The 13,146-nt window shown below is 19.3% G+C and overlaps 2 protein-coding genes across 2 annotated transcripts; both read left to right on the top strand.

Moving 5' to 3' along the window:
- Nucleotides 1-3,367: 3,367 nt before the first annotated feature.
- On the top strand, nucleotides 3,368-4,508 carry PGO_000485 (variable surface protein; the record flags this gene model as incomplete). The annotated part of the gene is made up of 3 exons (XM_028690778.1): nucleotides 3,368-3,382; nucleotides 3,517-3,996; nucleotides 4,278-4,508. The coding sequence occupies 3 exons, from the start codon at nucleotides 3,368-3,370 to the stop codon at nucleotides 4,506-4,508; spliced, it is 726 nt and encodes a 241-aa protein (XP_028546579.1).
- A 7,720-nt stretch (nucleotides 4,509-12,228) lies between these two features.
- PGO_000480 (variable surface protein) lies at nucleotides 12,229-13,146 on the top strand (the record flags this gene model as incomplete). The annotated part of the gene is made up of 2 exons (XM_028690777.1): nucleotides 12,229-12,285; nucleotides 12,423-13,146. Coding segments are annotated over 2 exons (781 nt in total), but the record flags the coding sequence as incomplete, so codon positions are not given.

Genomic DNA, 13,146 nt, shown 5'->3' with positions numbered 1-13,146 from the left:
CTAAAAGGTATATTTGATATGAATAATGAAATAAATAATTTATAAAAAAATAATGGATTGTGCAATGATAAATGTGAATGCGCTAATGAATGCGCAAAAATATATGTGAAATACGTGGATGAATGTAAATCTAACAGAGGCAATATTTTTTGTTATTTATTAGAAGGTATCCAAAGCGAGTATAATACACTAAAGATAACAGGAAGTTGTAAAAATATTATTTATAAAACATTGCCATCCTTCCAGAAACACAATATAAAAGTGCCTATTATTATGTTAGTCCTTGTGGTGTTAGGAATATCAGTATTTTTATTTTCGCTATACAGGATTAACTAGCATGTTTTTTATATATAATTATATTATAAAATCCTTTTTAAAAATAATATAAAAAAAATAGAATTTATATTTAAAAGATTATATTTTCATTTTACTTTATTTACTTCTGTGTGCTAGTTTACTCCATATGCTTCATGCATGAAGTGCGTTATAAAAAAATATTAAAATGCATACCATAACCTAGATGAAGAACATAATAAAGTAAAAACATCCGAAATACCTGTAAGTATTTCATGGAAGAGGGGATATAATGTATTATATAATTAGTCACAATTATAACATATGAAATACAAAGAATGTTTTATTTTCAAAGTGCGTAAGAACAAAAGCAGAAATTGCATTACGATAAATATTTTGTTAAGTATGATTTTATTTTATGAATGTTATTTTATATTCAAAAAATAAGTACAATAAAATTCTTTTAAAGTTAGGCAATAATATCATGACTATTCAGGAATATTTTATATTTTAATTTTATATATTCTCTAAATGAAATTATAGTGATTTTATGCGTTATATGCTTCCAAAGTTGGTATTTATAGTTCTACGTCCAATTAAACCATTGTGTTGTTAGTTACAACATCTAGATTCATTTTATAAAATATTTAAAAAATGCTTCAACATATATGAACATGTTTTTATATATGTGTCTTTTCAATTTATACTAATGCCTCATAAAAAAATGACCCACATTTTTTTATTTATTACATTATTAAATAAACAAAACATAACCAACACAGATTATTATATAATTATCTATACCAAAAGAATTATGTTTTAAATTATAACTCCCACATTAATTTGGCAATTTTTATAAAAGATTACCTATATATATTTGATATAACACGCATTATTTTGTGTTTAATAAATGAAAATAATATTTTTTTGTGAAATTTAACTGAAAAAAAAATATAAAATGTAACATAAGTGATAATTTTCATTTAGGAAATCATTATTTTATACAATAAATAAAGTCATTAAAACTTAAATTAAGATTTTTGGAAAATAACGCTACTCCTATATTCGAATATTATATTTATCCAACAAAAAAATTAAAAATATACTAAAAATATAACATTATCTATATTCTCATATAGAAACTATAGACATATATTATATTACATGAAAATATATTATTCAAATGCAAATACAGTAAAATGTTGTCATAAAATGTATCTAGGCTTATTATATATATATGTTCTAAAAAAAAACTAAATGTATAATAGATATTATATTACTAAATTAACATAAATTATAACATTGTAGCAAAATTAAGTATATATTAGAAAATTTATATATATCATTTATCGTGTTTTTATAAAATCAATGTAAATTTCAATAATACATCATTATTGATACAAATATATTATATACAATAAAAAAAGCAATAGTTAGATATAAGCAATAAATTCAACAAAGTAAATCCAGAATAATTTTCAATACCTTATTTCAATGAATTTACATAATTGTTTTAATTATTATAGCAAAAAATAATTTAATACATGATATATTATATGAATATATAATAAGTTATTATTATCAATAATTACAAGAGTCATAAGAAAATAAGAATATTTTTCTGTTACAATTAATAAAAGAAAATGCCAAAAAATTACTTATTAGTACAATAAAAATATAATTATTCTTCCTAAAGCTACTCTAAATGATTTAATTATATAAAATACTTTGTGAATCATATTTTATAATTTATAAACAAGAAATTATTTTTTCTAAAAATAGAACAAAATAAATAAAGTATTTTTTAAAACTTAATAATACTGCTCATATTAAATATTTAACCATTATTAATTCAAATAAAGAAATAACAATTTCAAATAATCAATTCATGTCAAACATGAAAAAAAAAATTTCATAATAACATGAATTATAAAAATAGCTAAAATGCAATAATAATATTAAAAAAATACTAATATTTTTAATTATCCACTGTAAATAAATATTATAAAAATTAGTTTATTTCATATACGAAAGCAGTTAATAGCATAAATTTTAAAAAATAACATCATTTAAAAATGGACTAAAAAAAAAAATATATATATATATTTTATGCAAGGAATTTATGCTTTAATAATCTACAATAAAAAAATAAAATAATTCATTGTATTATAAATAAAAAGCGTGATTTACAACATATACACAAATTTTATATAATGTTTTTAATATTTTACATAATATATGATAAATCATTCGGAGCGTATAAATAGGATATATATATTATATAATGCATACCTATAGATTTTATTTCGCGTATATATATATGTATATATTGATAGGGTCGTCTCGAATTTTCAATGCTTGTAGCATAACTCATAACTATGCATTATATGTATATGAATTAATTATAATATATGTGCAATTACAATACTAAATCACATTGTATCTAACACTCACATTTATTTTTATGCTGTATTAAATAGTCCTCATATATATTATACCGTATACATATTCTATTAATGTAAATTACAAGAATCATTTATAATAAATTTTTATCAATTTTTATATAGAAATAAAAAAGCTACTCAAAAAAGTATCTATTTTATAATAATATTATACCCTTTTTATTATTATGTTATATTTATTTAAATATAAACAAAAATAAGCAAAATAATAACTATATATATATTAATGCTAATAAAAAATGTTGTATACCAATTTTATTAATATTGCTTTTGAAATTATATAATTTTTGTTAAGTGTAATACCTTTAATAATAAATATCAATATACTTTTTTTTTTTTTAAATAATTATTTTTATTATCCATTGTTACCTTAAAATAATTATATAAATATACTTCATGTCACATACACAAGTTACATTATATTAGCCTGTAATAAATTATAATGATCAAGAAAATAAATGATATTTTTACATCAATCATACTACTGTAAAAATATAGATCTTATTTCTTCTTTATAATATATTCTATTGCAGTTAATGATTAATATTCAATATTCTTAAATATAAAAATTCTATTTAGTTTATCATAAAACGTATAAAACAATATCTGATATGGCCTTAGCAAATGTACTTTGTATTATCAAAATATATATTGCAACTTTGTTACATATATATATATATATATATCATTCTTCATAAATATTATTAATATTTATTCTAGATAATGTTATTTTCTTCATTAAACTTTTTATTTATTTTAGTATGAATTCGTAGAGTTTTTTCCTGAATGTAACAAAATTATTGATGGATATGTTTCTGGAGAAAATTGTCACCAGGTTTTTTATGATGAATTTTTTGATCAACACAATATTAGTAATATTAAATTAGATAAGAAAAAATGCTCTGCAGCTATGTCTTATTTAATTTATATTGATTATAATAACATTCTTCCTAACATATCTAAAAAATCAGGTTTTTCGTATTTTTATTATTGGATACACAATGAACTTAAGAGCATAAACAAAAGAGAGAATACTCAAAAAGTTTATAAAGCATTTATAAAAGATCATAATCGTATTTATACCATCCATGATTACGATAAGTATAAAGAAATTTTTTTTAATGACAATGAACTAGAAGAACTCAAAACATTGTATGATATGTATAAATGTCTTCATAATATAAAGGATATTGGTATATCTAATGAAGAAACTAGTTTTTGCAATACAGTATTGTCATATGTACATCATTATAATATACAATCAAAAATTGCAGATAGATAATCAATGACAGCTGAAATATTGCCTCCCTGCAAAACTAACATGGTAGCTCCTATTATAATTCCTATTTTAGTTGTATTAATAGGATTCCTTTTTATATTTATAGTGTATAAAGTCAGCTACTTAACTACTTATATATATTTATGTTATTAAATAATTTTTATGAATGATATAAAATAAATTAAGAAATTATTAAATATAAATTCTATATTAGTGTATCCTATTTAATTGTTATGGATTAGTTCAGCGCATATAGTACATGTTTTAGAAGTGAAATAAAAATGATAAAAAATAAGTGGAATAATATTGATGAAGAACTAGGTATATTAGAACCCTCTGAATCATTCAATAGTAATACAAAGTGGATGTACAATATATTATATAATTCTGATTATATTTTCTATTTAATAAATAATTTAGAGTTAGCGTTTCTTTTAAACCTCATTTATATATTTCGGAGCATACCACAATGACAATGTTTCACTTGGTCATTTCTAATAAGTACGAAAATATTATTTTTATATTAAAAATGAAAAATAAATAATTTATGTTTGGTAATATGATACCAATGAATAATAAAAAATGATAATACCAAATAAATGAATCATTTATAATTATATAAATAATGATAAAAAATATACATTAAATGTATTTAGTTGATGTATTATTATATAGTAATACATAATGAATAAACAAAATGTTTCTATTTTACAAAAACATATATAGTATATAAATAAATAATGTATCAGTTAGCTTTACACAATCATGTATATAGAAGGCATAAGGATTCATAATTTCTGATTACACTGTATATTAATCATTTAGTTATACATTATGATATATTATTTCACAACAAAAATGGAAATATAATAATAATTGTTATATATATGTAAATTAATCATTTATAGACACGATATTTTTTGTAAGGCCTATAATAATCAGTAATACTAAAAATTCTACATATATTTAAGTTACTATAGTACTAAATTTTACCGTATATAAACAAATTAATATGTGGTACCAAGGAAATTATAATACATCATTTATATTTTTATTTCATTCACATTATTTATATTTTATTTTAAATTATATATTCATGTCTTATTATTAATTACGTATAATTTATCGTAATATATACATTACTACAATATTTACAATGTACTTGAACATTGGGAACAGTGAAAAAAATGTGTATAGTTTAAAAGGTAAAATAATATTAAAAATTATTATGTTATATTATATATATAATATAATTGAATCGTATAAATCATAACTTCATCTCATTGTATTTTGCTTTTTTATATTTCATGGTTTCAGTATATTTTTAATGATTAAAATTTCATAGTTCTAGGCACAATAAAAGGAAAACGATATAAAAAAAATTATATATGATTACAAATTTATATTCAAACCATTTATTCTTTGATACTATTTCTATATTAATATTTAAAATAAACAACTGAATCTAATAAATACAAATTATTCCAATTTTCATACTTTATATTAACTATTAGTGTATAATATATAAAAACACTAATATAACGCTAGTAAATCTTAATAATAAAATTCAATTGAGATTTGTACTTGTTTATATATGTTTATTATATATTCATGTTATGCTATTTTTAATAGGATAATTAATGTTTATAATAGTAATTATGTGACATTATTATTCCTATATATGCATAAATGATATATGAAAGCTAATCTTATTATATATTTATTTATTATATATTATTATTATAACTCTATATTTTTATTATACATTGTGTCTACATTGATACATTTTAATAAAAGAACAATATTTGTGCGGTTTAACAATAACTTTAGCATATAATAATTTTAAACGTTTATTTTATGCTTTAAAAAAAAAAATTTTTCTTTAAATTTTATATTTATTGGAAAATTATGTAGAATTGTATAATATATTATAAGTTATTTTCATTAAATTTCTTTTAGGTACTTCATAATGTTGAAATATAATCTTTTCCTCACCCATATATTTGTACTGACTACATTTTCCCATTATTGCGTAGCGTAAATATGAAGCAAATGTTATAATCTAATTCATAATAAAAAATAAAACACGCATTATATATTTATTTATTTTATTATAAATTATTTTCAATTTATGTAGAATCATTATTTCGAATAGTATATATAAGAAAATAATGCTTTAATTTACCTTATATAGAATAAATAAAAAAAATAATATTACTAATATTACAATAGTTGTAATTACAACAGCAACTCCTTTAATATGTGAATCAAATGAAGGCAACATTTTGTATTGAACTGGGCAATTATTTACAGATTACATTTCTACATTATATTTATTTTTTAATTCTTTTAATGAATTACAAAAATCCTGGTTATTTCTAGATTCACATGCGTTTTTATATTTTTTATATATATCATAGCAATCATTAACACAATTACATTTGTCTTCATTTTCACATTTCTTATAATCATTGAAAAAATGATTGAGTTTCATATTCATATTATATTTTCTGTGAGTATTTCCAATATATCTTCGTTAATAAAAGATTCCTTGTAATTTTCACATACGTGGCCTATACCTATAAGGTTATATTCCTTGATCAACGAATCATACAGATATTTGATATTCACGGTAAATTTTTTTCCTTAAGAAAATTATGATGTATCAAATAATATAGGTATTTACATCCCGCTATTCTTAATGTGTTATCATTATGAAAATATATAGAATTTAAATATGACATGGCATTTAATGCACATGTTAGCGTCATAATCTTTAAAATAATCTGAATAATTTTTATAAATTTTCTCGCAAGGAAGAATATAAGCGCCGTCTTTATAATCCTTAGTATCTATTATAGTTTTTTCGCATTTTGGAAATAAATGCACAAAATCACAATAAAAAGGAAAAAATAAAATAAGACTAAATATATATTATCTTGAATTTTTTTTTTTAATATTGTTGGAAAATAGTATATAAAATTATAAGAATCTTTTGATTTTGTATTGTAAAAAATAAAACTTACAATTCTTTTCCTCGTCTGTAAAAAAATTATGCACCTATAAAAGTTATACGACAAAAAGAGATTAATAATAATTTAACAGTTTTTATCAAAAGAAGCATATTTAAGAAGAAGAATTTTTTCTATGTTTTTATAATATTTGTGCCATTTAGAATTACCATGGATCTAAATTTTCATTATATATTGTGCTGATTAAGTTATAGTAGAATTTATTCATGACAAGTAATATATTTACTTAATTATTATGAAGCCACAAGGAAAGAAATAAATATATACTATTAAAAAATATTTGCATATTTCTCGTTAAAATATAATATTAGCGCCAACCTTGTATATCATATATGTAATTTCATTAGAAAAATTCATAAAATAAACAAAAAAACATTTTTATATATTTTTATTATTGTATTTATATATATGATTTTGTTGATTGAATTTTTATTTCGTTTCTATAGGAGCATATAAAAATTAATTTAAATAATATAAATTATTAAAAGAGATATTTATAATAGTTCACTAATTTTTGTAAACATATATATAAAAAGATAAAAGATAGTATAAATAAATTATTGAAATTTACATATATTATATATAATATGAAGTGATATATTATCATTTCACAATCATTGAAATCAGATTTAATGTAATGTGTTTTAAAATGATAAATATATATAAATTTTTTTTTTAATATACGACATATATATTATAAATCAATTTATTGTACAATAAAACATTAATTCATTTGAATTAATATGACATAATTACAACACCTATAAAAATTTAATAAAAATCTCCAATTATAGTTTTACAATTTGTGTTTTATATTCTCATATATCTACTACGCTTCCATTTTTAGTGACGAATTATTTTATATATTAATAATATAATAATGATTTAATCCAAAAGTAATTAAGTTCATAATATAAAAAAAAATTATATAAGCTAATTAGCATGGATCAAGCTGGAATAACCTGATTTTTATTCTCTAATATATTCTTTTTTCATTAATAAATCATTCTATTATTATTATATTTTTTTAATATTATTAAACTATGATATCCACAGTAAATTAAAATATTTCTTAAAATATAAATTTCATTACACAAATAATATGAAACAATGGCTTATATCCTATTTGTACTACTTCTAAGTGTAATATAGGGAATAATAATGCTAAAGAATCTATTCATATTTTATCAACATTTGTTCATTATATATAAAATAATATAAAGTGCGTGTATAGGGATTAATATATTTCACTCTAGATCATTGTGATCTAGGCTAAAATATATTTGAATTTTATTAGGTAGACATTTTGTAATATAATTTATTTAATATTTAAAATTTTTATAAATATAAAAAAGTAATTACTTATTCAAATCATTAAAAACTACCGCATTGGAATTACCTATTTTTCATATTCATTACAAGTAAAAAAATTTTCTAAAAATGAGCTATTTTGCTTAAATAATATATTGTATTCATAATAGACGATTTTACATTTTGAGTTAAGTGTGTACACAATGAATGCTAGTTTTGGGGCTTATTATAATTTTTACACATCAGGAAATTATTTAATGATAGAAAAAATTAATAATTATGATTTATTAGGCATTAAATATTTAACCATGACATAAATTTTAATTTGTCATGATACAAATTGTATTTTATATAACATTTAAAGATATATATATATAAGTATTTTTTTCATGGAAATAAATTGAAACACATTATGTAATATATTTAATTGAATATTGTTAGTAATCTCCTATTGTGTCCAATAATTAATGTTAAAAAAGTGTTCATTAAACAAAATAAAAAACAAAAAAAAGTATATATAAAAATATTAGAAAATAAAATGGAATATATATATAAAGAGGAATAAACAATGTGTGTAAAATATAAACCGTTTTTCTCTTCTTCTTGCATAGGGATAATGTAATCTAAAGAATTCTTTTCAGTTATGTAATTATGATTGTTCTAGTTAAATTATATATTATGCTAATGGATGTAGTTATATTCTGAGTAAAAACATATTAATCTACTTTTCGTTGAATATACATTTAAAAATATTTATTATATTAATTATAAATATTTAACAATTATGTTATGAATATTATGATTTTACTTTTAATTCAATATGACTGGAGTCGAAAATTCATGATATTAATATACTAAATAAATATACCATACATAATATATATATTTTATTATATAAGAAAGAAAATAAATTTCAATTAATAATAAAATAATTTAATATATTATAAATATTATTTATGATCTATTCCGTGTACAATAATTACAAATGATATCATAACTATGAGGAAAAAAATATATATTCTCTAACAAATAAATAGTTTTACAATGACATAAATAGAATTTTACCTAATATACACTTTATCACATAGTAGAACAGCATACATATTTTTTTTATGTCAACAATATTTTATAATATAGGATGTTTTTATTTATTTTATTTTTTGAGATATGTTTTCTCTATATATTCTATTAATTATGGCTAAAAGAAATATATATCTAGATTTTTTTTACAATTTTTGCATTAAATTGATTTTATAGAGAACATATATTATACTTTTTATGACTCAATTATTCTATTTTTCATTTCAATCACTGCTACACTTACTCGTTCTATATTATTTATTAATCTGTTATAATATAATATTCATACAAAACACTAAAATTTGCATGAAAATTTATGTATGTTTATTTTATTGAAAAAAAAATTTTTTTCAATTCAACAAAATATAAAAAAAAGTCTGCAATGAAAAAGAGTAAAAAAATAACTATTAATTTTCATATTTAAAATAAATAAATATTTAATATCATATAGATTATACGAACATAAATTAACTATCCTTTTATTTAAGGAAATAATATAAATTTATATTTGTAAAAATAAAATAAATATGCGAAAAATAATTTTATGAATATAATTTGGCATTTAGAAAATTAAAGCTATTTCCTTTTTTTATTCTTCCTAATTATAATACAAATGATAAAATGTCATTATATCTCCAATAATTATTAAATTAGTATAATAAAACAAAATAGAATAAACATAATATATTGTGCTTTAGAAATTGATGTGTAAATAAATGTAAATATGTTTTATTTTTATAAAGGAAAAAATTATGAAAAAAGATAAAAGAAGATAATACCATAAAAGTATTTAATGCATAATATATCTGATATGTTTTATAACGTAAGTATAAAATATTATCACATATCATTTTTATAAATAATAATTAAAATATAATAGTGTATTGAGATTACCTACTTTTTAATATTGATTATATGTATTATATAAATATTATTATATTAACAAGTTGTTATTAATTTTCGAAAATAAGCATAAATATTTTTAATATACTGAGTTCACATAATAGACATTAAATCATACATATACAGATGTTTCATTAATGACAATTATCAATGTAAGTAAGAGTATTCAATATATAAATAGTCAACAATATCATATATTCAATGAAGGAACTAGATTTATATATATACTTATTCCTCGTAAAAAAAAATAACCCTATATTTTCTATAACTCTTTGTTTTTTATTGAATATTTATAGTATATAAATAAAGTTTAGTTTTAACATAATACTTATATTTATGAAATAATATATTTATTTTTATATATTATACAACATTTTAATTTTTGTATGACAAAGATTAAGCTCTAGAAAAATGCATGTATTATTTAATATTTTTGAGTTAATGAATGTCAAAAATATTAGAATTTATTCCCAACGCAATATAATTAAAACTTACTATATAATGGTGTAGGATAATATTATCACGCTAATATCGTTCTTTCAGGAAACGTGGCTAAGAGTCAAATACATATAGTTTCTAAAATAATATATATAATATAAAATGTATTTTTATAATATATGCATATTTACTTTTCCATAAATTATTATAATAGAAAAATCTATATATTCATTTCTTGAAGTATCGATAAATATTATTTTACATATATATATAATAATAATCAGCCATAAGAAAAATTATATTTTATTTATAATGTACATTTATTATAATATTTTTAATTTGAATTAATACTATTTTCTTATTCTCACGTACTAAAAAAATTTATGTAAATGCTTAAATTTAATATTAAATAAATTTCTAATATAATAGCTTACTTTACTTTTTTATCTGATGAATAATCGTTGTTATCCTTCATAAAGATAATATATACTGGTTAAAATTAGATCATATTAGTTGCTCATTTTTGTATTTATTAAATATATATATACTTGTGAAGGTGATAATAATTAGTGTATTATTTTTTATGAAACATTTATATTTTGTGTACTATATTCACTAGTAAATAAATACAGTATTATTATTATTAATAGCATATTTAATAATTAATTTTATTAGTAAATTGTTTTTTTTATCACTATGATTTTTCCATGAAAATATTTACTTATTTATTTTAGAATTTACTTAGTTTTAATAGATCTGCCTTATATTATATATGAATTTTCTTGGATATTATTATTTTTTACTTTTAGTACTAGTATCATATCGGAAGAACGATTTTTTTGGTAAAAATAGAAAGAACAAACAAAAAATTTCTCTTTCTATTTTTAGAATATAATAATTCATAAAAGATTGTGTGAAATATTTAATCTGCTTCTCATTGAATTTAATTCTTGCGCTTCAGGTATGTATTTGTTTATTACACATGTTATTATGTTACCAATATTATACCATCTTTTATGATGTTCATCTATCATTTTTCGTATATGTATTCCCATAGGTGTTGACTAAAACATATGTAACATATATGTTATATTTTATATAAATATATTTTTCATATAATTTATCACTGAGGGTTAAAGTATATTGAAGTAACTTGTATATATAAGAAGAAGATGGATGTATTTTTTATTATAGTATATTATCTTAATTTGCAATATTATATTGCTATTTGTATAAAATTCATATATACTCTAATATAATAGTTCCGGTTGTGCATTAGTAGGATGGTTTAATATATAAAATTAATTATCAAAAAATTAATAAAATGCTGTAACGATTATTAATTATAAAAGACGCTTTACGTCTTATCAATATAATAGTTATGTGCCATATTTATTGTACAAATATATAAAAATAATAATTTATTTTTATGAATTATTGCACTAATGTTTATATAATGGTTACCTCCGAAACTAAGACACATACTGTATGTTTCTATATATTCATGTAGATATAATTTAAATTATTTAATTTTATTTTATCCTTTGTTGTGAAGAATAAAAGATTATTTCTAATTAATGTATTATTTTATATTTTTCAATATATTAATACTTTTATTTTTAGTTCGATTTTAGTAATATATTTCCCCAATGTACAAAAGATTTTAGATGGATCAATTTTACTCCTAATGATCATGTTGCGCACAAGTTAACAAATCTGTGTAGTGATTTTAACCTAAATCATAGGAATAGTGAGAATTCTGCTGAATTTAGCCAAAGATGTCAACTTGTTACTTATTATTTAGAGCATATAAGAAAAAATAAAGAAAAAATAAATGTAGAACCATGTTGTAAGTATTTCTTTTACAAGCTCAAAGGTCTGTTCAATGCATATCGTAGCTATTGTGGAAGCACTAAATTGTGTTATGAAAAAATGCAGAGATTAAGCAGTGATATGGAATTCAAAGATGTTATTTCTCCATTGTTTTCGTTATGTGATAGTAATATTAGTGACGCTGTTGAAGAGATATTTCCTATATTTGAAAAGATTGATTATACATATGATAATTTAAGCTTATTATTAAGTGACAAGAGAAATCCATCAGATTCGAAATTTAAAAATTTTAAAAGTGGTGTGAATGATTTAGAACGAATTCATCATAAATATAACGACAGTTTTAAAGAATTACTTATACTTTTTAATAAGTATTATTTAGATTATGTGAACGGGTTAAATCCAGATGATCGCTCTCTATATGCATTCTTGAGTTATCGCCGTAAAGCTGGAGATATGACAGGAGTATTGAGAGTAATAGGTAAAAAGCCACAAACGCATGCAATAACAGGTA

This window comes from Plasmodium gonderi (genome assembly GCF_002157705.1).
Source record: "Plasmodium gonderi DNA, contig: Pgo-contig_45, whole genome shotgun sequence".
NCBI classification, from domain to species: domain Eukaryota; phylum Apicomplexa; class Aconoidasida; order Haemosporida; family Plasmodiidae; genus Plasmodium; species Plasmodium gonderi.
Note: the sequence above shows the minus strand (reverse complement) of the source record. Positions and strands in the feature narration are given on the sequence as shown.